Source organism: Culex quinquefasciatus, chromosome 2, assembly GCF_015732765.1.
Source record: "Culex quinquefasciatus strain JHB chromosome 2, VPISU_Cqui_1.0_pri_paternal, whole genome shotgun sequence".
Taxonomy (NCBI): domain Eukaryota; kingdom Metazoa; phylum Arthropoda; class Insecta; order Diptera; family Culicidae; genus Culex; species Culex quinquefasciatus.
Genome location: NC_051862.1, coordinates 111,969,485 through 111,995,446, shown reverse-complemented (window position 1 = coordinate 111,995,446; position 25,962 = coordinate 111,969,485). Strand labels below are relative to the sequence as shown.

Sequence of the window (25,962 nt, the reverse complement as noted above, 5' to 3'; positions counted from 1 at the left end):
AAAATAATGTTCTACATTTTTAGAATAATTTTATCAACTCCCCATAGCTGGCCCTACGAGGTTCTTTGAGAATTTCTTTGAATTTATTCCAAATTTTATTAAAATATGTTCAGAAAACATTTTTTAAATTACTTGGCAAGCATGCCGAATTGAAAAACATGCTTGTAGGACTTGGAAATAATGTTCTACATTTTTAGAATAATTTTATCAACTCCTTATAGCTGGCCCTACGAGGTTCTTTGAGAATTTCTTTGAATTTATTCCAAATTTTATTAAAATATGTTCAGAAAACATTTTAAAAATTTCTTGGCAAGCATGCCGAATTCAAAAACATGCTTGTAGGACTTGGAAATAATGTTCTGTATTTCTAGAATAATTTTATCAACTTCTCATAGCTGGCCCTACGAGGTTTTTTGAGAATTTCTTTGAATTTATTCCAAATTTTATTAAAATATGTTCAGAAAACATTTTAAAAATTTCTTGGCAAGCATGCCGAATTGAAAAACATGCTTGTAGGACTTGAAAATAATGTTCTACATTTTTAGAATAATTTTATCAACTCCCCATAGCTGGACCTACGAGGTTCTTTGAGAATTTCTATGAATTTATTCCAAATTTTATTAAAATATGTTCAGAAAACATTTTTAAAATTACTTGGTAAGCATGCCGAATTGAAAAACATGCTTGTAGGAATGGAAAATAATGTTCTACATTTTTAGAATAATTTTATCAACTCCCTATAGCTGGCCCTACGAGGTTCTTTGAGAATTTCTTTGAATTTATTCCAAATTTTATTAAAATATGTTCAGAAAACATTTTTAAAATTACTTGGCAAGCATGCCGAATTGAAAAACATGCTTGTAGGACTTGGAAATAATGTTCTACATTTTTAGAATAATTTTATCAACTCCTTATAGCTGGCCCTACGAGGTTCTTTGAGAATTTCTTTGAATTTATTCCAAATTTTATTAAAATATGTTCAGAAAACATTTAAAAAAACTTGGCAAGCATGCCGAATTGAAAAACATGCTTGTAGGTCTTGGAAATAATGTTCTGCATTTCAAGAATAATTTTATCAACTCCTTATAGCTGGCCCTACGAGGTTCTTTGAGAATTTCTTTGAATTTATTCCAAATTTTATTAAAATATGTTCAGAAAACATTTTAAAAATTTCTTGGCAAGCATGCCGAATTCAAAAACATGCTTGTAGGACTTGGAAATAATGTTCTGTATTTCTAGAATAATTTTATCAACTTCTCATAGCTGGCCCTACGAGGTTTTTTGAGAATTTCTTTGAATTTATTCCAAATTTTATTAAAATATGTTCAGAAAACATTTTTAAAATTACTTGGTAAGCATGCCGAATTGAAAAACATGCTTGTAGGAATGGAAAATAATGTTCTACATTTTTAGAATAATTTTATCAACTCCCCATAGCTGGCCCTACGAGGTTCTTTGAGAATTTCTTTGAATTTATTCCAAATTTTATTAAAATATGTTCAGAAAACATTTTTTAAATTACTTGGCAAGCATGCCGAATTGAAAAACATGCTTGTAGGACTTGGAAATAATGTTCTACATTTTTAGAATAATTTTATCAACTCCTTATAGCTGGCCCTACGAGGTTCTTTGAGAATTTCTTTGAATTTATTCCAAATTTTATTAAAATATGTTCAGAAAACATTTTAAAATTTCTTGGCAAGCATGCCGAATTCAAAAACATGCTTGTAGGACTTGGAAATAATGTTCTGTATTTCTAGAATAATTTTATCAACTTCTCATAGCTGGCCCTACGAGGTTTTTTGAGAATTTCTTTGAATTTATTCCAAATTTTATTAAAATATGTTCAGAAAACATTTTAAAAATTTCTTGGCAAGCATGCCGAATTGAAAAACATGCTTGTAGGACTTGAAAATAATGTTCTACATTTTTAGAATAATTTTATCAACTCCCCATAGCTGGACCTACGAGGTTCTTTGAGAATTTCTATGAATTTATTCCAAATTTTATTAAAATATGTTCAGAAAACATTTTTAAAATTACTTGGTAAGCATGCCGAATTGAAAAACATGCTTGTAGGAATGGAAAATAATGTTCTACATTTTTAGAATAATTTTATCAACTCCCTATAGCTGGCCCTACGAGGTTCTTTGAGAATTTCTTTGAATTTATTCCAAATTTTATTAAAATATGTTCAGAAAACATTTTTAAAATTACTTGGCAAGCATGCCGAATTGAAAAACATGCTTGTAGGACTTGGAAATAATGTTCTACATTTTTAGAATAATTTTATCAACTCCTTATAGCTGGCCCTACGAGGTTCTTTGAGAATTTCTTTGAATTTATTCCAAATTTTATTAAAATATGTTCAGAAAACATTTAAAAAAAAACTTGGCAAGCATGCCGAATTGAAAAACATGCTTGTAGGTCTTGGAAATAATGTTCTGCATTTCAAGAATAATTTTATCAACTCCTTATAGCTGGCCCTACGAGGTTCTTTGAGAATTTCTTTGAATTTATTCCAAATTTTATTAAAATATGTTCAGAAAACATTTTAAAAATTTCTTGGCAAGCATGCCGAATTCAAAAACATGCTTGTAGGACTTGGAAATAATGTTCTGTATTTCTAGAATAATTTTATCAACTTCTCATAGCTGGCCCTACGAGGTTTTTTGAGAATTTCTTTGAATTTATTCCAAATTTTATTAAAATATGTTCAGAAAACATTTTTAAAATTACTTGGCAAGCACGTCGAATTGAAAAACATGCTTGTAGGACTTGGAAATAATGTTCTACATTTTTAGAATAATTTTATCAACTCCCTATAGCTGGCCCTACGAGGTTCTTTGAGAATTTTTTGAATTCTTTCCAAATTTTATTAAAATATGTTCAGAAAACATTTTTTAAATAACTTGGCAAGCATGCCGAATTGAAAACCATGATAGTAGGACTTGGAAATATTGTTCTGCATCATTAGGATAATCATATAAACTCCTCACAGTTGGCCCTACGAGGTTTTGACTGTTTACTTCAATCATTTTATTTATTTCTGAGGAGCCTTGGGATTTTTCAGAATGTTTGAATTTATTGAATTTTGAATCCGTTATCTAAATTATTCACCGTTTTTAAGATTTTGGAAAACCAAACTATGTTATTGTTTGAACAGTGTTCAGTTTCTTGAATCATATTTATTTTTCATAATCTGCCGTAGGATAACCTAAAGTTATCCTGGATGCCATAAAGATGGCCGCCGTTTTTAGCCGTAGGATAACCTCCCAGGATAACTTCCCATCTAAGAGCTTCAATCATTTTAAAATAGAACATAGGCCACACCCTTTCCCAATCAAACGGTTTTCCGCATGACGGGTTCATTCCGCTTCGAAAATTGTTTCGAAATTTTCTAAACGGAATCTCCGGTTGGACTCCGTTTCGATTCCGTTTAACCATTTTTGCACTAGGGTGACACCTACTGGTGTGCGGTGGAACCTCGATGACATTTCGCCGCGATTCGCCGAAGCGGTTTTGGGATGGTTGTGTGAGTGCAAAGTGTCAAAATTTCGTCACAACTCAGGACGGTGAAGGATCCGGGCATTCCGGGTTATCTTTGATCCGTTTCTTGCGTAAAAATGGTAAGATTTGTATTTTTTTCATGTTTACAAGAAGACTTAGTCACCGTATCGGAGCAATGTTCACGTTCACGACAATCGTGTAATTGTTTTTTTTTTGTTTCATGTTCCCTTTTCAGTGGTCCTTCACCCAAAATCCTCTTCCCGAGCCGTAGCAGATTCTTCAACGCGGACTTTTCTTTGGACAGAATTGTTCCTGCTGCTTCTTATGAGGTAAGTAACTCGTCCAGATCTTATTGTTAGATGTTCCAAATGCCATGATCGCGCCTAAAACAAATGCTCTCTGGATTATTTCAACCTAACCTAACCTAACCTAACCTAACCTAACCTAATGACAACTTATTCTTCCAGAGAGCTGCCCCCAGTATGATTTGGAATCGGCAAATGTCCGGTAGCTGGTGGCGGCCGCCGCCTATCAGAAATAAGGCCTCGCTCCAGCACAACGATGACCAGCACCGCAGTCGGTTGATGGCAACGTCGCGATGACCAGGCCGTTGCTGGGAAACCTGCTGCAGAATGAGAGCGACAGTTCACATAAGTCCGGCAGCTGAAGAACCAAAATCCCAGGATCCAGGATCCGGAAAAGGACCAGCTGCCTGATGCAAATCAACTGGAGAAACTCCGCGAAACGACTAGATTCTGCCAGCCAAAAAGGATGGAGTGTCGAAACCGAAGGTCGTGGAGCTGCGGGGAAGGCCGATCTGTCAACTCGCGGTTGCCCCAATGAGCGAGGTCGAGTGGAAGTCATGCAGATGACGAAGATTGGAGCCGACGTTTCTACGAGCAGATTCCTCCGGAACGTTCCCGAGACGGTAGCGCATCACTTTGGTCACTACTTTCATTGTAAAATCTTTTTATGACATTAAAACTAACTATGGGGTTAATGTGGTTTGGGGCTTTGTTTTCATTGTTTGCATTTTCAATAAAATGTTTTAAACCTTAAAAACACTCAGGCAATTTTTTTTCTGGTTGAATATATTTCAACCAAAGCAAAACAGCAAACCAAGAACAAAAAATAAGAAGAAGAAGCAGCTGTCAAAACTAATCCGTCCATTCCGTTTCGATTCCGTTTGAATTCCGCTTGAACCGATTTGCGGCGAAAACTCAAACGGAACCGGTTGTTGCGTTTGAAACGGAATACGTTTTAGAATCTAAAACGAACACTGTTTAGAATTCGAATCGAACTTTTTTCGCTCAAGCGGAATTCTAAACGGAATTCAAACGGAACGCGCTGAGTGGGTTTCCTACTGCAATCCAACCCAGTTAACTCAATCCGAATTTTGAAACGGAATCTATTTAGAATTGTATACAAATTCCGTTTCAAACGCAACAACCGGTTCCGTGTTCGAACCGGTTGTTGCGTTTGAAACGGAATTTGTGTACGATTCTAATTAGATTCCGTTTCAGAATTCGGATTGATTTGACTGGGAATTCGAGCTTCTCATTCCCATTGGCCAATCAGAATTGATGATGAATGAACTGTAAATATACATCATTTATCATGATACCTTTTAGTACATGATAAATAATGTAAATTTATTGGAATATTTTTTTCTGTATATTTACAAATACTACCTCTTAAGAATTTAAGAATATAAGAAAAACTGTTAAACATTTGTACCAGCCATTATTTTATAATTTCCAAATTTCCTAATTCACTAATTTCCTAATTTCCTGATTCATCAATTTCTTAATTTCTCAATTTCCTAACTACCAAATTTCCGAGTTTCCTAACATCTAAATTTCCTAATACCCTAATTGCCTAATTTCTTAATTTTCTTATTTCGTAACAAGCCTTACCCGACAAACTTCGTTCTGCCTTTTTTTAGTTTGTTGACGTTTATTGATTTTTTGCTTATTCAGCCTGAGATCAAAATATAATTTTACGTAACTTTCTCCGTAAAATTTGCCGATGCTCCGGAATCGGTTCCAGAGAGGCCAATGTGTAAATTAGTTAACGTAAGAACCTTCCTTGGGCTTTTACGAACCCAACGCAACAAAAAGCGCCTCGATCCGACGTTCCGTGTTGAATTGATTCGCGTTCAAATAAAACCGTCGAAATTTTTTATACATACAGCAATTGCCCACGAAAACAGCATGGAAAAAAACAAAAGTGCTCGGATCGGGCTCAAAATTTTTCTGGGGGTTCCCTGGCCGAAATAATTAGACCCGTATTTTTTTGTTTGGCCATTAGGGTGACATAACTCCTCGCCATTTTAACCGATTTCAATTGTCTTATACGCAAATAAAAGGTGATAAGTCGGCCTTTCAAAGAAAAATAGTAAGAAGTTTCAAAAATCTAGCCTAACTTATGAAAAGGGCGTATGAAACTTTAAAATGCCGTTTTGACGGTGTCTGGACCAAAGAGCCTATGTCTGGAAATATTTTTTGGATTCCCCGGACATTTTTACATAACATACTAAAAAATTGGAGGAGTTCATTAACAGGATTTCGAGATATGATTTTTTGAAAATAAAATCCGTGTTTTTTGACGCGCCGCGCGCAAAAACCAGAGAATGACGAAATTGGCGAAAAAACAACTTTTTTCACTAAAACTGCGATAACTTTAAAATTTCAGCGATGACCTATAGATGTTTGGGTACCAATTTTCGTAATTAAAAGACGCAACGGTATTTTAAAGTTTCATACGCCCTTTTCATATGTTAGGCTAGATTTTTGAAACTTCTTACCATTTTTCTTTGAAAGGCCGACTTATCACCTTTTATTTGCGTATAAGACAATTGAAATCGGTTAAAATGGCGAGGAGTTATGATTTTTCGAAAAAAGTGGTTTTTGCGAAAATCGACGAAAATTGCCATTTTTCAGACCACCCTAACACGGCGTAGGTATGGTACCAAAAGTTGCGTCTTTCAATAACGAAAATTTTGGTATCCTAATATGTATATAGGTCATCGCTGAAATTTTAAAGTTATCGCAGTTTTAGTGAAAAAAGTCGTTTTTTCCCGTTTTCGTCATTTTCCTATTTTTGCGCGTGGTGCGTCGAAAAACCCAGTTTTTATTTTCAAAAAATCGTATCTCAGAGTATCGAAAATATAACTTCACCATGTTCTGATATGTGATGTGAAATTTTCCGAGGAATCCGATAAAAATATTTTCAGACATAGGCTCTTTGGTCCCGAGACCTTCAAAACAGCATTTTATGTTTTCATTCAACCTTTTCTAATGTTAAGCTAGATTTTTGAAACTTATTACTATTTTTCCCAAATAGCCCAACTAATCACCTTTCTTTTGCGTCTAGGACAGCTAAAATCGGATGAAATGGCGCGGAGATATGATTTTTTGAAAAAAGTGGTTTTTGCGAAAATCGACGAAAATTGCCATTTTTCGAACCACCCTAACACGGCGTTGGTCACCCGAATGGCCAATCAAAAAAATACGGGTGTAATTATTTCCTCCAAGGATCCCCCAGAAAAATTTTGAGCCCGATCGGAGAACTTTTTTTTTGAATCATGCTGTTTTCGTGGGGAATTGCTGTATATATGGAGCACTTAAAGCAGGGGTGCTCAAAGTTTTTGAAGACCGGGCCAAATTTGAAGCTCAAATGAGCTTGCGGGCCAAATTTGCAAAAAAAAGGTTGTTAAAAAAAATAAATTACGTGATTTTAATGTTAAGATCGGACATTTCTGTTATTTAAAAAAAAATCTTTTCAAAATAATAGAAACCACAAAATAACGAGTTTCTATCGGTATTGTTGTTTCTGGTATTTGAAAAAAAAGTTCTTAGCTGAATGTACTTGTGTTTTCAAAAAAAAAATAAAGTTTTGTTTTAATATTTCGAAAATTGTGGTGACATTACATGTTGAACAATTCTTCTATAAGTTAAGTCCCTGGAGAGGAGCCACACGTTGCCGTCGTTTCAGGGCTATTTGCCAAGATGGTTTCCGATGTTGATATATATATCACACATTTATTTTATATTTATATACTTGTGTTGATAGAAATCACAACTATTATACTATGTAAAATTACAAGATATTGATTTTTTTTATTTGCATCTCAATATTCTTGTTTGTTCTGGTAGGAACAGGTTTAAATCTTTTTGATACATCGTTAGCTTAGGTAGAAATCCATAAAGCAAAGCAACGCTTACGCACAACAGTAAAAGAGGCCTCTTCTATGCATTGAGATTTTTTTTTTCTTTTTTTTAAGTGGGTGTAAGGTTAGGATTTGGTATTTTGATAATTGAGTTTTTTTGCAAGGCACTCAGAATAGTTAGTTTTTTTGTAACTTTAGGTTGTTTAATAGTTCCAGACTCTATCTATGTGTAAGCGAGTTAAGTAATGCTATCAGAATCTCTGATTTCAATTTATGTGGTCTAATAATAACCATTCAGAATTGTCAAAAAATCCATAGAGTCTCGATCAATCAATAATGAAATGATATCGGACAAAATTCGTTAATCTGTTGAACTAACGGTTTTCGGATTAGGGTTGTATCGACCATTTTTGCGAATCGAGGATCTACTGGAGTTTTGACGATCAAATGGAGCCTAACATTTCAAAGGGACACATTGGTTTTGTGAACAGGAGTGTATCTCTTTCACTCAAATGACAGTTTACATAAAGTATGATAGGGACACACTCTTGTTTGCAAAGCTTGTGTGCCCTAATGAAATGTAAGGCATGAATTAGTCGTCTTAACAACAAGTGTTTAGCTTGTAAAATATGAACGTTTCAATAATGTTTATTGTTTTTGGAAGCAGCAAAACAGGTTTAAGAATTAGGTAAAGGAATGTTTGGATTTGTAATTAAAATTTCGAGGATTTGAGATTTAAGTTACTTTCAGACAGTTTAGTTGAGGTTGTTGATTCAAGTTGCTTAGCTTTCCTGAAATGAATAATTGGGCACAAATGATTAGTTAAATTGGTTTAATTAGTTAAAGTGTACTATTTCATAGGCAGATCTGCTTCTAGTTGTAATGTACGACAGACAAGACTACTGACGGACGCGACAGAACGGGGGCCAGAATAAAGGCCTCGAGATTTATGTTCCCGTGACAAAATAGTTTTCATCTTTTATTTTCCAGTATATATTTGATTTCCCTTAAATTTAAAATACATTACAGATTCCCTTTGTATAAATTTCAAATTAGTTTTTGATTGAATCATAATTTCATATTTCCTTTATTCAGTTTTAAAGTTAGATTAACGTAACTGCTCAAGTCATCCAAGTTCTTACTACTCACACCTACACTAATTTTCTTTCACCTTCCCCCTCCCGATCCCCTATATCTTCCGGTGGTGTTCATTTGGTATGCAATACTAGTTCGGCCACTACCCTTTTTTCCACAAGAAACCGGACTTGGACTGACTTGAGGCCGCGTCCCCCACCTTGCTCCGTAAAACGAAAACGAAAACGAAACAATTCTTCTATAAGTTTAGTGTGGCTAATGAAAAATCGTTGAGATTCAGAATTTCAACATTTCAATGAAATTTTTTTTTTTTTGAAAAACGTTTTAAACTTCCGTGTATCTAACCTTCAATCATTATTTTCAAAAAAAAAAAAAGCGATACAACATTTATTTATTTCATCGAAAATTCACTAAAATTCAAATAATTTTTAATAAACCCAAACATGTTCAAATGATTTTAAATGCAAAGGAATGCATATTTAATTAATTCCAGCTGAATGCCCTTAAATTTCATTATTTTAAGTTTTTTGAAAATTTATTTTTGCTCCTGGTTTTTCGAGTCAATTTTTCAATAATGGTGGAGGGGTGGGTTGATCGACGAAAGCTTGTCCTCCGATTTCCACATTTTGTCTGCCTGAATCAGTTGATAGTCAATCAGATTCGTTATCTAACTGTAATGAGTTCGAATCCCTAAGGAAGTGCAATGTAAGTTTGAGGGTGACTTGCAAATTAATAAAGAAAACTTTTATTTTTGCAACTATTACAGAATTCTACATAAGAGCAGTTCTCTACGGAATCGGTCTTTTTTCTTTAATTTTAATTTTTGTATTTTTTAATCCGGCTGAAACTTTTTTGGTGCCTTCGGTATGCCCAAAGAACCCATTTTGCATCATTAGTTTGTCCATATAATTTTCCATACAAATTTGGCAGCTGTCCATACAAAAATGATATGTGAAAATTCAAAAATCTGTATCTTTTGAAGGAATTTTTTGATCGATTTGGTGTCTTCGGCAAAGTTGTAGGTATGGATATGGACTACACTGAAAAAAAATGATACATGGTAAAAAAAAAATTGGTGATTTTTTATTTAACTTTTTGTCACTAAAAGTTGATTTGCAAAAAAACACTATTTTTAATTTTTTTCATTTTTTGATATGTTTTAGAGGACATAAAATGCCAACTTTTCAGAAATTTCCAGAATGGGCAAAAAATCATTGACCGAGTTATGATTTTTTGAATCAATACAGATTTTTTCAAAAAATCGAAATATTGGTCGCAAAAATTTCTCAACTTCATTTTTCGATGTAAAATCGAATTTGCAATCAAAAAGTACTTTAGTGATTTTTTGATAAAGTGCACCGTTTTCAAGTTATAACCATTTTTAGCAGTGTTGTAATTCGAGCGAGAAGATGGAAAGCATTTCTCGTTCGCGAGCGAGGGAGAGAACTTGTAGTATTTTTCTCTTCTCGCTCGCGCTCGCATTTTCGTTCGCGTTCTCGCTCTTGCCGCGAGCGCTCGCGAGCGCCTCGTGCTAGTCTTTCGTCCCAAGCTAGCAATTTGTTTATCATGCTTATGAATGCGACCCAGACGATGATATTGAGGTGTAACTTCAATCGCTGTGTTGTTTTTTGTTCGTTTCTAACACGTTCAACTTCTCGCGAACGGGCAATTCTGGCTCGCGAGAAAGCCCGTTCGCGAGCGGAGGAGAGCACGGGCAATCGGTGAGTTTCTCTCGGCAGCTCGAGACTCGCGGCGAGAACTCGAGAGAGAGGATTTTTTCTCGCGAGAGCGCGAGAATACCAACACTGATTTTTAGGTAACTTTTTGAAAACAGTCGCAGTTTTTCATTTTTTAAAATTAGTGCCCATGTTTGCCCACCCTTGAAAAAAATATTTTTAAAAAGCTGAGAAAATTCTCTATATTTTTCTTTATTGAACTTTGTTGATACGACCCATAGTTGCTGAGATATGCCATGCAAAGGTTAAAAAACAGGAAAATTCATGTTTTCTAAGTCTCACTCAAACAACCCACCATTTTCTAATGTCGATATCTCAGCAAGTAATGGTCCGATTTTCAATGTTAATATATGAAACATTCGTGAAATTTTCCGATCTTTTCGAAAAAAATATTTTCAAAATTTTGAACTCAAGACTAACATTTCAAACGGGCCAAACATTCAATATTACGCCCATTTGAAATGTTAGTCTTGATTTAAAATTTCTTAAAATATTTTTTTCGAAAAGATCGGAAAATTTCACGAATGTTTCATATATTAACATTGAAAATCGGACCATTACTTGCTGAGATATCGACATTAGAAAATGGTGGGTTGTTTGGGTGAGACTTAGAAAACATGAATTTTCCTGTTTTTTAACCTTTACATGGCATATCTCAGCAACTATGGGTCGTATCAACAAAGTTCAATAAAGAAAAATATAGAGAATTTTCTCAGCTTTTCAAAAATATTTTTTTCAAAGGTGGGCAAACATGGGCACTAATTTTAAAAAATGAAAAACTGCGACTATTTTCAAAAAAGTTACCTAAAAATGGTTATAACTTGAAAACGGTGCACTTTATCAAAAAATCACTAAAGTACTTTTTGATTGCAAATTCGATTTTACATCGAAAAATGAAGTTGAGAATTTTTGCGATAATTTTCGAAAAAATCTGTATTGATTCAAAAAATCATAACTCGGTCAAAGATTTTTTGCCCATTCTGGAAATTTCTGAAAAGTTGGCATTTTATGTCCTCTAAAACATATCAAAAAATAAAAAAATTAAAAATAGTGTTTTTTTGCAAATCAAGTTTTAGTGACAAAAAGTTAAATAAAAATCACCAAATTTTTTTACCGTGTATCATTTTTTTTCAGTGTAGTCCATATCCATACCTACAACTTTGCCGAAGACACCAAATCGATCAAAAAATTCCTTCAAAAGATACAGATTTTTGAATTTTCACATATCATTTTTGTATGGACAGCTGCCAAATTTGTATGGAAAATTATATGGACAAACTAATGATGCAAAATGGCTTCTTTGGGCATACCGAAGGCAGCAAAAAAGTTTTAGCCGGATTAAAAAATACAAAAAAAAATCGAATGACCGAAATCTCAGAGAATTGCTCATAAGTCAAACTTGAACGTCTTTTTGATATTTCTAAAAATGTTTGATGAAAGTTTTGACGACATTTGCTAGTTTCACTCACATTGAAACGTGTGAAATTGTTTTAATAATAGAATAATTTGAACAAATTATTTCTATCTTCGTTTTTTTATTAACAAATAATAAAATAGATAAGCATATAAAAGTTTAAAATAAACCTTAATTTTTAAAAGGTATAAACTCACTTTACAAGTGGTCAACGGGCCATTTTACATGATCATTCAGAATGGGTCCGCGGGCCACAAAATATCACCTTGCGGGCCACGTTTGGCCCGCGGGCCATACTTTGGGCACCCCTGACTTAAAGCTTTTAAATTTGGAAATGGACGTACACATTATGTTGGCCTAAGTCTGTTCTAACCGAAACCAACCAGAAAAATCAAAATATTGTGCTCCAACATGGTTAAAAATGCTGTCCCAATTCGCCCCATGTGTCCCGATTGACCCCAGTTTACGGTACCGTACTTATATTTTTGCGATTTTCTCCATATAAACTTTGGATTTGGCTCAAAATTTGCACGAATACTTATTTTTGCCTAAGGCCTAAGGAATCGAATCAGAGGGTATCCTGATGTCGATTTTTTTATTGTCACCCTATTGCATATTCTGATTTGTCATTTGTTATATTTTTTATTTAACTTTTCTCAGGCATGTTACTCGTTAAGTTGGGAGGTCCTGTATACCGAATTGGTGTAGGAGGTGGAGCAGCTAGTTCTGTTGATGTTCAAGGAAATAACGACAGCACGCTAGATTTTAATGCGGTCCAACGTGGCGATGCTGAAATGGAAAACAAATTGAATCGAGTTGTACGGGCTTGCATCGAAATGGGCGCAGACAATCCTATTCTTTCGATACATGACCAAGGTGCCGGTGGTAACGGAAATGTGTTGAAGGAACTCGTTGAACCTGGATGCGCTGGTGCCGTAATTTTTTCAAAAGAATTTCACCTAGGAGATCCTACTATATCTCTTATGGAACTTTGGGGAGCCGAGTATCAAGAAAACAACGCTGTATTGATAACTCCAGAAAAAAAACAGTTGTTGATGAGCATATGCGAGAGGGAAAGATGCCCAATTAGTGTTGTTGGTTTCGTTACTGGAGACGGATACATATCTCTTATCGATGGTGACTTTGAAACTGAAAAATTCTTCTCAAGAAATAAAAGAGAAACATGGGGAAATTTGCCGTATGATATGCATTTAGATAATGTGCTTGGAAAAATGCCCCAAAAAGAGTTCAAATTACGTCGTAAGCCTTTGCCGTTACAAGAAATGTGTGTCGAAAACGTTACAGTTCTAGAAGCGCTAATGCGCGTATTGTCTTCCGTAACAGTTGGAAGTAAGCGTTTCCTAACAAATAAAGTTGATCGCTGCGTCACCGGTTTGATAGCACAACAACAATGTATAGGACCACTACACACGCCTTTAGCAGATTTCGCTGTGACCGCAGTATCTCAGTATAGTTTTGAAGGAATTGCAACCTCAATAGGAACCCAACCGATAAAAGGATTGGTTGATAACAAAGCTGGAGCACGTATGTCTGTTGCAGAAGCGATATCTAATTTAGTTTTTGCAGGGATCACAGAGCTAGCTGACGTTAAGTGTTCTGGAAATTGGATGTGGGCAGCCAAGCTGGATGGAGAAGGTGCTAAACTAGTGGATGCATGCAAAGCAATGTGCGAAATTATGAAAGATTTGAATATCGCAATAGATGGTGGAAAAGATTCGCTATCAATGGCAGCGCGTGTGAGCTCTGCAGAAACTGTTTCAAGTCCTGGAACCTTGGTCATATCGGCTTACGCTCCATGCCCAGACATAAGAGTAAAGGTTACTCCTGATTTGAAAGCGGCTTCGCGTGACATTGAGTCCACATTATTATACATATGCATTGAGAAGAAGTTCAGGCTAGGTGGTTCAATATTGGGCCAATGTTTCAATCAGCTAGGCGTAATTACTCCAGATATTCAAAACCCGAATGCTCTAGCCCGAGCATTCGTAACGACTCAGAAGTTACTAAAAGCTAACAAGTTATTGGCGGGCCATGACATAAGCGAAGGTGGACTATTGATATGTGCACTAGAAATGGCATTTGCTGGATTGGCTGGATTGAAGCTTGATTTAACTGAACTGTACACTGAGTTTAAACAGGACTCGTTGCATTTGCTTTTCGCTGAAGAATGTGGCTGGATAATTGAAGTTGAATCTGAAAACGTTTCTAGCATAACTGAAGCATATTGTTTAGCGAATGTGCCATGTTACATCATTGGTAAAGGCTTTAAAACTGACATTCGCAGTCCGGGATCATTGTGTGTAAATATTGGTAATGAAAAAATCGTTCATGCTCGCCTATTAGATTTATTCAAGCAATGGGAAAGAACTAGCTTTGAAATTGAAAAACGACAAGCTAACGAACAATGTGCTGCTGAAGAATATTCCACACTGGATTACCGTTGCGGCCCATCTTATTATTGTTCGTTTAATCCCGATATCGCGCACTTTAACAAACTGATTACACCAAAGCCAAAAGTAGCAGTTTTGCGTGAGGAAGGAATTAACGGTGATCGAGAAATGTCAATGGCATTGTTTGAGGCCAACTTTGAAGTACATGACGTAACTATGAGTGATTTGCTTAATAGAAGGACACTGTTAGACAACTATCGTGGTGTTATTTTCCCAGGTACGAAATTTATATGTAAGGAAACCACCCTTAATTTTAGGTTTTAAACTGCACAGAAAAAAATAATGTAAATTTGGAAGCTGTAATTTTGGAAGGTTAAATATTACCTCTTTTATGATGTAATTTTACCTCAATTTAGACTGAAAAAGCAACATTACACCAGAAAAGTGGTAAAATTACACATTTCCAGTGGTAAAATTACACCTTTTTTCTGACATAAAAGATGTACTCCTTCCCAGATGTAATATTACCATGTTTTTTTTCTGTGTGGATTCAGACTAATTATAACCACTTATTATATGGAGCCTAACATTTCAAAAGGGCACAACACTTTTGTAAACAATAGTGTATCCCTTTCACTCAAATGACAGTTTGCATAAGGTGTGAGAGGGACACACTCTTCACAGAAAAAAAAATCATGGTAATATTACATCTGGGAAGGGACATTTATGTCAGAAAAAATGTGTATTTTTACCACTTTTCTGGTGTAATGTCACTTTTTCAGTCTTAATTGAGGTAAAATTACATCATAAAAGAGGTAATATTCAACCTTCCAAAATTAAAGCTTCCAAATTTACACAATTTTTTCTGTGTTGTTTACAAAAGTTTTGTGCCCTAATGAAATGGAAAGCACGATATTATGTAATCATCTTAAAACTGCTGGCACTTCGTGGGGGTTTTGAAGTTTTTTTTTTGTTTTCTGAAGCACTCCTTTTTTGCCAATCGCAGTTTTTCTCATAGTTCGACGCCAACATTTCAAAAAGCATCATGTACAAACCATGCGTTTTGAGAAAAACGCATTTCAATTCCCATTTTAATATAAAAGCAAAATAAGATGTTCTAATAATAACAAACGATGAAAAACGTTGCTTTCATCGATACTTGATCATCCAAATTCAATAAAACATTATTTCCGTCGTTTTATTTGAGAAAAACAAACATAACTCCTCTTGAAATCACCAACGTCTATATCACCCTGCTGGCATTGGAGGGAGCGCTTTGTAATGATTCGTTTTTCTTCGCCGAATGTACATGGCGCTTTGTTCATGATGCTTTATTTCGTCACGAGGTTTATGTAGTCTTTTGTTTGACGGGTTGCAGGGCTATATTAACAGGGACTGCTGATGGCAGAGATTTTATTTATGTTACTTTATTTAAAATCATGATAAAACAGACTTTACTGAAGTAACTTTTGCTCATTTTTGGTGGAGAGGTAGCTTATTAGGAGTACTTTTAGAATATGCAATAAACCAGAAAGTGTCAAAATGTACATGATGCCTTTTGAAATGTTACCGTCGAATTATACAAATTTTCTAAAAAAATCTTTCAACACCGTTAACTTTTACCATGTAAGCCTACAAGACGGCACTTTTCTGGCTCAATTTTGACATTTATTCGGAATCCTCGGAATTTCCACGTTCTTTTTTTTTAATTATTACACGGGACTCACATTTAATTTCTTTTAATTTAATTTAATTTATTTAGTTGTTTAAGCGTTACTTGTATGAAGTTACTATCCTAAGCTGAGATGTGGACTACCTTTCAACAGCTGATTAATTCAATGTAAGGATTAGAGTTTGCGGGTGCTTAAAGAATCGAGTAAATCTACTGAAGGAAAAAAAGTTTCACAATAACCTTCGAAATAGCACACGGGACTCACATTTACTATCAAGTCAAACGTGTGGTAGTCAGTGTGAGCTCTGTGGGATGAGGGAGTCAAACTAAAAAGTGGCCCCGATCGTTTGACAAAAATTGGTGTCGAGCCATCGGGGTTTCAGTGTAATGCATACTCTTTAGAAAAAAGCTAGCAGTTTGAATTAATGTAGGGTTGCGCAACAAGAGCAAAGTCGCTTCTTTATGGAAAGATTTTTTAAAATAACATTGAATGTTTAACATTGAATTTTTGAGCATTTTGAATTGGTGTCTACCCGTAGTTGCTACTCTGTTATTGACCAGGACCTCCAAGAATTGCTCCGTGGATCACAGATGAAGAGTAGGAACCAATCATCACCACTTGGCAACTTTCAAATGTCCCTATCATGCTAGTCAAGACACGGGGAAGTGGATAGGAATTTTTAGTCCGATACTTGAGTGACGAAGACCGCTAAATCGACTGCGTTTTCGACAAGAGTATCACGTGAGGTTTTGAAGGTGTTAGAAAGATGGGTGTGAAGCCAGGATTCACCGTGGTAAGTCCCAGTTAAATCAATCCGAATTCTGAAACGGAATCTAATTAGAATCGTATACAAATTCCGTTTCAAACGCAACAACCGGTTCGAACACGGAACCGGTTGTTGCGTTTGAAACGGAATTTGTATACGATTCTAATTAGATTCCGTTTCAGAATTCGGATTGATTTGACTGGGGTGATGTGGCCGGTCAAAGTTAGAGAGCCTGGATCTTATTAGAGAACGGACATCTCAAACCAAAAGTACCAATCGAAGCACGACAACTGTCAAACGGAGGTACCAATCGAGCAAAATCCTTTGTCTTATGCTCGATTGGTACCTCCGTTTGACAGTTCTCGTGCTTCGATTGGTACTTTTGGTTTGAGATGTCCGTTCTCTAATAAGATCCAGGCTCTCTAGTCAAAGTTATTTATAGTCCTTAATTTTTCGTATGTTTTTAGATTCATTTCGAAAGCTTTCCAATTCTGTTCACCAAGCTTTTTGTGGTGAATTCTGGTCTTGTGGCAGGCCAAGGATTGATACCTAAGAGCATACAATGGCACTGACCTTCAGGGTTGCGAATGAGCGAGCGCTCACGGAAGGAGTGCTCGCTCCAGCTCCCAGTCAAATCAATCCGAATTCTGAAACGGAATCTGATTAGAATCGGATACAAATTCCGTTTCAAACGCAACAACCGGTTCGAACACGGAACCGGTTGTTGCGTTTGAAACGGAATTTGTATCCGATTCTAATCAGATTCCGTTTCAGAATTCGGATTGAGTTAACTGGGCTGGAGCGTGAGTTTTTACCAGGTAGCTCGTGCTCGATCACGCTCACCGGAGCGTTTTGCGCTCACGTGAGTTGGTGAGCAAAAGTAGGTAGTTGTAGTTGGCAGCAATAACAAACAAGAAAGTGGTCAAACAAACAAAAGTAAGCAATGAATGGATATAGTCGGCGAACCGAAATATAGGTCCTTTTTTAAATTTAGAATTAGCCAAGGGGTAGAATGATTCACCCTTGAGTGAGCTAACAAAGAGCTAACTCTTTCTTAATATAAAAATTCATTGACGTGAAATGATGCACTGATATGTACAAAAAAATTAATTAATTGACAAATTATGTTTAATTTAAGTTTTAAGAATCCGGAGTTTTGACTCAAGGCCGTTTTAAAAACATCAAAAAAAGCAAAAAAAATGTTTTATTGGACCTTTAAAAAAACCCAGCAGTAAGCTTTATAAAAGTTATAATCATCCCTCATATTCGGAACATTATGGAGAATGTCCATATTCAAAAAATCACTTATTGAATCTGTAATTGAATATTTTCAGAGGCTTGGTAGCGGACGTGTTAAATATAATTTACTTGGGGGAAGAGTAGCCACCCTTTATGTGGTAAAACAAAACAATGGCAATTTATATTATTTCATTCAAATGGTTTATTTCAAACACTAGCAGCTTAGAGATTTATTTTTGTAAAAAAAAACTGTTTCATCAATTTACCCTATTTTCTAGAATGAGAAACAGAAAGATACTTATAAAAACTGATCAGCCATTTCCAAGCACTGAACGATTTATTAAACGGAATGACTTTTTTTAATGGTCGAATGCTGGAAAGGTAGTCAACAAACTGTTTAGGTACATAAAACAGTTTAATGTTATATTTTAATCAACCAAGCACATAACATTGAATCGAACTTACCACAGCATAAATCTTCTTGAATTAATTCTGATCGCGCCCAGATCAGGTCAGAACAGATTTTGTGAGCCAGTACAGATTATGCTCTACCCGAGCATGGGTAAATAACAAGGGAAATGCAAAATAATACCATTCAATGGTATCAATACCAAGTTTTGGTTTTCGAGAGCCCTTGAAAAAATGTCTAAAGTGTAAATTAATACCAATCATTGGTATTATACCAAATTTTGGTATTGTTTTGTTATTGGGAAAATTTTAGGAAAATGTCGAATTTTGACATACTGTTTCTTACTTACATACTTAAAAACGCAAATCTACTCCAAATTAAAGCCAACTTTTTTATTTTGGTCTCAAAAAGTTATTTAATGATCTTTATAAATTAGGGAATACCATACATTGGTATTATAAAGATATTTTAAATAAAAATATTATAAAATAATGGAGATTCAATAAAAAATCTATTTGAAATGATGTTTAACATTCTTAAAAGTATGCTGATACATTTAAAAATGATAAGAAAAGCAATAGGTTAAACGTGAAAAATTTAAAATATTAGCATGGATTTTACTTAACATTGTTTGCCTTTTTCGTCAAAATCGATAAACTCAAAAAAATAATGTCAATCTTTGATAATTTGATAAAATAACTCTTTCAATACCAGAATGTTGGTATGCATGTGGTATTCGAACTTCGTTCTAAAATCCTTTTAATATTGGATTTGTGTTGAATCCTATTCAGCTGGAATCATGCATCCTCGAATATCCCACGAAAAATGCCACGCTGCCTGGGCTATAGCCTTTCTCGTTCTGGTTTAGTTTGTTTTTCATTCTTTGAATTTCCTGATATTTTTGCCTGCAGCTAAAACATGTTGATGCAGCAGCAGCTCGTTTTCAACAAGCGTTGATAGCTCAGTTGGTAAACGGGTAGCTAAAATGGTGTCTGCACCTTACCTGTCATGAGTTCGATTCCAGTATTCCTCTAGTTTTCTTTACCTGTTATTTTTTGGCTCTCCAAAGCAAGAATTCGTTTTCCTGCCTGTTCCAAGGATTTAAATATAACATTAATATTCTACCCATTTCTCATTGCAATCCCATTAGCCAAATTAAATTCCAGCTGTAATCCTATAGAGAATTCTCTTTGTTTTTTGTCCAATGAGATTTTTATTTACCCGTAAAGTTGTGTTTTGTCTGGTATTCATTTGCCCTTGGAATGGCACGTTTTGGTATTGCTTTAGTCTTCCCCATACAGTTTTTTGATATGATTTCATGTTATTATACCATCTATTACTGAGCAACCAAGGGCACATTTTGGTATTTGTTATTATGCCAAGTAAAACCAAAATATGGTATTCCCGTGTTATTTACCCCTGCTCGGGTAGTACAGCAACACAAAAACAGACAGCATAACACATACAACAACAACAGAACATCCAGTGAGTGCCTGGAGTTCAGAGTTCAAATTAAGTAGCTTTGGCCAGCAGGAACCGACTAGCGGTTGGGCAATGCTCTGCGAACCGTACTACTGACCAGTTCAGACCATTTCAGACGCAGTTTAGCTAAGATTAAGTGTTTACAGTCCACTTTTAGTCCGTCCAATTACTGACCGCGAAATATAACTTAACGACTTTGAGAATAAATGTTTTCTGTTTAACCCGCGAGTTCTGATTTACAAGAGAGATACGATTTTGCACGGCACCGGGAATCTGACGCTAGTATGTGCGCAAACAAATTCATTGTTTTGAAAGATTTTCTAAGGTTTTCAGTCCTTTTTGTTTACGCGTTCATACCCTTCCCCCAGCAATTGTCTCTGCTTACCTTAACTATTATTAAGGTAAGGCCGATTCATTCGAAAATATTTATATTTTCAACTTTGACTGTAGGTCTCCAACATGATTTGACCTTTGTGAATCCAATTTAGTATTCAAAAACATAGTTAATGAAAATAAGCTATTCCTAAGTGATGTTTCAACTGACATGCTGCGCAAAAAAATCTAACTAGGATTGAAAAACAACAACTTTCTCAAAAACGAAAAACGATTCGATTCGCGATACTTCCAAAGTGAGCGCTCCGTGAGCGAAAAATGAGCGCGAGCGTGGGGCAAACGCGAGCTGACAAAATCGGAGCAAACGTGAGCGTGGACAAACGTGAGCTAGCTCGCACAGCGCTCCTCCTCACGAATGAGCGAAAAATGAGCGCTCACGAGCGCGTGAGGATCGCAACACTGCTGACCTTGTTGCGTGCTCTTTTTTTTAATTTATATTTATTCAGATTTTCTCTTTCATGTACATTCATTCAGTTAAAATATTATTGAGTGTCCAATCACAATCGATTACTTTTCACCTCAATTTTAAATACCAGCAACTTTCATTTATTCATTTATTGTAGCTATTATCGCTATTCAGTGATTTCAAATGTAGGAGGTCCTACATGTACAAAAGGGAAAAGGGTTGTTGCGTGCTCTTCGGTTGACATCCAGGTAAGGAACATCCTGGAAGGAGCGCAACTAACTACATCCTGTTAGATCATTTGTATGATCTTGATCAGAACAGTACAGCTCTGGTTCCTTGCAAGTGTCCTATTTTCTTACCTCCACGTTGGCTTGGTTTAGTCATCATGATGACAAAGTGTAACCTAGCTGGTGGCCTGTGGAAACGGCTCGTAAACCTTTGACCACCGCGGGTCAGAGTCGAGACGGCTGAAAGAAAGGGGCGCAACAATGTGGGAAAGGGAAATAATTTGTGATTGTAGACGGTATTGTTTTGATTCGCAGTATGTTGAGTCAACTGCTGTGGATGTACCTGAAACATCACAGAACGGGGTTTCTATTCTTTCCATTTTTATCTACCATCTATCTTTTGTTTTTATTTTGCTCAACTGATTCAAACTTATTCACTGATTCTTCTGTTTACTATCCACAATTTGGTTTTGATTTTATTGTAAATTTTGGCTGATTTTAGCATGACGTACTTTATGGATTAAGCCTTACTCAACTTATGAAATGATTAAAGGATTAACACAAATATTAGTATTGTACTTTTGAAAAACTTTAATAAAATGCTTAGGACCAAAATATTGTAACAAAACACCGCGACAAAAGAAATAGCAACAGATAAACAATAAACACGACTCAACAATAGGGAAGATTCAAGGAGAAAACAATACCCAGTAAATAAAAGTTAGATTTTGAATTCAAACTATTAATAATACATTTTTCGCTTAAATAAATGTTAAAAGGGACACTATGGTTAGCCGCTTATACTTACATCAAACCCAACACAATGTACCACCCCCGGCTGAGTTAAAATGCGTAACCGGAAAAGTAGGTGTGCATGCCTGGCAGGAACACTCAATGCGTGTTTTAGCGTTTTGCTCGTACTGACTCAGAGCAAGGGTGAGATGTAGGTGTAAGCGAAGTGCGTGTTCATCGGGAACATGGTGGTCACAGCCCGTTCTTACACTGAAAATTGCGAATTCTGGTTGTGTTAAAAGTTCAATATTCGCCTAACGAGTAGGTTCTTGAATTCAACTTGGCATTCAATGTATTTATCCTGTTCTTAAGTTCACAGATTCCAATCAAGTTTCTTGGATTCTTATAGCATTCTTAATCCTTATAGTCAACTAAGCCTCGGTGGTTTGGTGGTTAGCATTTTTGTCTGCTGACCCACAGGATGGGGGATCGAACCCCGCCGCGAGCTAATGAATTTTTCGTTCATATTCAAGTGTTCAGAATTCCTTCTTTCCATAATTTCTCGATAGGAGCAGATGGGAATCGAACCCAGAACCTTTCGCTTACAAAGCGAACAGCGTAAACATTCAGTCACGCCTACCCCTTACAATTCAAATTGCGTGGATGACAGTCAAACTTCATTCAAACATGTATTTTTTATTGCATTCCAGGAGGATTCAGTTATGCGGACACCCTAGGATCTGCCAAAGGCTGGGCTGCGTGCATATTACATAGTCAGGTTTTGAAATCGCAATTCCGAGCATTCAAATCTAGAGCGGATACATTCTCCCTCGGTGTTTGCAATGGATGCCAACTGATGGCGCTACTTGGGTGGATTTCAACTGAAGATGACCTTGATAATTCGATCGATGTGCCAGATGTTGTTCTTATACAAAACGTTTCAGAGCGGTTTGAGTGTCGATGGAGTACACTCAAGATTTCTGAAAGCAATTCTTTTATGCTACGCAAGCTATCGAACAGTATATTGGGATGTTGGATTGCTCATGGTGAAGGGCAATTTTCATTTAAAAACAAACAAGTTTTTGAAAGTTTAAAACGGAAAAAATGCATAGCTATGCAATACGTCGACGATAACAATGAACCGACCGTTGCGTATCCAATGAACCCTAACGGTAGCATAGAAGGAGTTGCTGGTTTATGTTCCCCAGATGGAAGACATTTGGCAATCATGCCCCATCCTGAACGCTGCACAAAAATGTGGCAATGGCCATATATCTCAAACTCATTTAAATATCACACATCTCCGTGGCATCATATGTTTGTCGAAGCATACAATTGGTGCACAAATAAATGAAACTAATACCATGATCTGAGTGAAACAAATACAATTGATTATCTATATTTTTGCAATTTATTTTCATATTCAATATCACTAGCATGCCCACCAGAACGAGGATGGATTGTGCCTCCAACCGCCGCCAGCGATTCCACCGGAGTAGGCTTGGTGATGTTTGTCTTAGCAGGGAGACTACTCCCATACCTGGAATGACTTAACGGCCTAACAACAACTAAGGCCAGGATCGACACTTTACCTCCCCATCCGATGGAATCGTACCCATGATCATCCGCTTACAAAGCGGACAGCGTAACCATTCGGCCAAGCCTGCTACTGTCGTAACTCAAGCTTTATATTTTCATTTGAGCGCACTTGGGAGCGAACTTTCGTTTTGTTCTATGATCTCACCACCCACCACATAAAACTAAACTGTTCGCTTCAACATCAAACACCAGACTAACGACCTCTCTCTGAATCGCGATGCTCTAAAGCTACTCTTCCGATACGAGTCAAGTATAAGTTTTTTATAATTTTTTGCTCTCGTTTACCTTCAAAATCAAAAATTATGTGTTGATTCATACCTAGAAATGCTAAAAGTTTATTAAACTTTTTAATCCTATTGAAAATTTCAAAGAATTTAATTTCTCGAAAATGTCGAAAGTTAAACAATTTGCTACCGTATTCTGGGATGAATTGGGACTACAGTCTGAATAGGGACAGCAGTTTTTAGCGCACTTAAAGCTTTTAAATTTGGAAATGGATGTACACATTTTGTTGGCCTGAGTCTGTTTTAACCAGAAAAATCAAAATACTTTGCTCCAGCTTTGGTGGATTTTTGACGGTTCCAATTATTTCAGGAAGGTCCACCGCGGTTGGCCGGAAACGGATTAACAATACAACTTTGGTGTTTTTCTGTCTGATTAAATAACGTGATGAGGAAGGGATGAATGAAGGTTGAGCGTGTGCGGGTGTATGTATGTGTGTTTGTGTATTTGTTTTTTTTTTCTTTTTGCTGTAACGTAACTTTAAGCAAATCTCGACACTGAACATTTCAAGTCTTTAAAACAGTAATTTAAATTTATTAGTTTTTTGTGTGATTGGCTGAGTGAATGAATGATTGAAAGAGTATGTAAATTACTAATGATATATTTGTAGCCGGGACCGGTGTGTAGGGGTAAGCGTGATTGCATCTCACCCAGTCGGCCTGGGTTCGATCCCAGACGGTCCCGGTGGCATTTTTCGAGACGAGATTTGTCTGATCACGCCTTCCGTCGGACGGGAAGTAAATGTTGGCCCCGGACTATCCTAAAAAGCAAGGGTCCTGATTTTCGATTCAATGAACAGAAACCACTCACTCATCGCCTATCCATTCGTCGCCTATTCCAACCCGCTAGCATTCATGAGCGAATGATACTCGCAAGCAGCTAGCGAGTGGCCTGAACTGTTCACTCAGCGAACAAATACATCGTGAACATATTTGCCTACTCCGTCGCTTGACGACACTCACACACTACCATGCTCAACAAAGAGCCATTCTCACAAAATGCCAGCGCGGCAGCCTTTTTGTCTTCATGCCCTCAGTTTGCCATCAATTTGATTTTTTCTTGGTGGAAGTTTCTTTGAATGGTATCTATAATGTTATGAAATCAAAATAAATGCACAATTTAATTGATAACATTGATTTTAGGCAACCCAAATCAATGAGTATAACGCAGCGCATCAGAGAAAAAATGTGTTCAGTTCAGAGTGATCGGTGACGTTCGGCCTGCCTGAGCCGTTCGGAGACTGAGCCGATCAGAGAGAGAAGGAGAGTAGAATAGAGAGTGTTCGGGAGCAAATGGTTTGAAAGTGACAAACGGTAGGAATTCATCAGGGCAGTATCGCGTCGCCTGCTATTTGTGCTCGCGAATGGAGTGGTTGATTTTGAGCAATCAGGACCCTTGCTAAAAAGGTTAGGTCGTTAGCTCAGTCCAGGTGTAGGAGTCGTCTCCCTGGGTCCTGCCTCGGTGGAGTCGCTGGTAGGCAGTTGGACTAACAATCCAAAGGTCGTCAGTTCGAATCCCGGGGTGGATGGAAGCTAAGGTGTAAAAAGAGGTTCGCAATTGCCTCAACAAAACGCCAAGGCAATGCTGTAGAGCGAATAATTTGATTTGATTTGATATTTGTTTTCAGGGCAAGCTTACTGCTAATATAAGAACAAACGGGTAGCGTGAGATCGATTTTATTTTAATGAAATTTAGTCCGATTAGCACCGCGTCGGGTCAGTTTTGTGTTGCGCGTTCGTCACCGTGTTTGATAAACGATATAGCCGTTTTTCCTTGTATTATTTCTACGATTTGACAGTATGCGTTTTGTAGGTTCGCTATACGCTTGCGAGGCATACATTTTAAATTTGAAGAGACGTTTTCCGTAAAACGCATGAAAAAATAACTCTCAGCATTAAAGCTCGGAGAGCACGATAACGAGTATTTCTCCTACGCGGTTGTTAAGCCCTTCTTGTAGCTTCGTAACTCATCAGTTATCGGTCGCTAATCTTATAGTTATTCAAAAGTTGAAATCGTCTATGATCCACTCGAATTAAACACTTAACGTAGGGTTTAATATTTTACCTGTTAAATACATTCTTTGTGGTTTTATCTTTCCACAGCCGGCTGTCTAAGAAAATCCATCTAAACGTAAATAAATCACAAATAAACGGGAATAGTCTCAACAGCAGCATCGCTTGCCTTGGGAATAATACATCAACCCATTAAACAAAACTTATCGATTATTTGGGTCACATCATCATCTTTTATGATGAATCCTGACCATTACCCTTCCCTACTAACAAAATCCCAAGTAGAAGTAGTTTTCCGGCACACGCGGGGGTGTGAATATCGTATAGAACCCACCCTTAGCAGCCTGTGCTAATTAACATTCCCGTCCCAATTAGAGACCCTAAATAGGGAGACTGGTCTAAGCT

At 36.4% G+C, this 25,962-nt stretch overlaps 1 protein-coding gene and 1 long non-coding RNA gene across 3 annotated transcripts in view; both read left to right on the top strand.

Moving 5' to 3' along the window:
* LOC119766963 (phosphoribosylformylglycinamidine synthase) overlaps positions 1 to 23,065 on the top strand; it is a 138,807-nt gene extending 115,742 nt beyond the window's left edge. Inside the window, exons 4-5 of one of the 2 annotated variants that reach the window (XM_038253702.1) lie at positions 12,587 to 14,614; positions 22,375 to 23,065. In XM_038253702.1, coding sequence (XP_038109630.1) covers positions 12,587 to 14,614; positions 22,375 to 23,018 — 2,672 coding nt within the window. In that variant the 3' untranslated portion in view covers positions 23,019 to 23,065. The remainder of the gene's footprint in view (positions 1 to 12,586; positions 14,615 to 22,374) is intronic. The other variant, XM_038253703.1, reaches the window with a different exon arrangement.
* Positions 3,558 to 4,519, top strand: LOC119766964. Its single transcript, XR_005277232.1, has 3 exons — positions 3,558 to 3,629; positions 3,746 to 3,839; positions 3,978 to 4,519. It is a non-coding gene; the product is annotated as an uncharacterized LOC119766964 (long non-coding RNA).
* Positions 23,066 to 25,962: the final 2,897 nt, after the last annotated feature.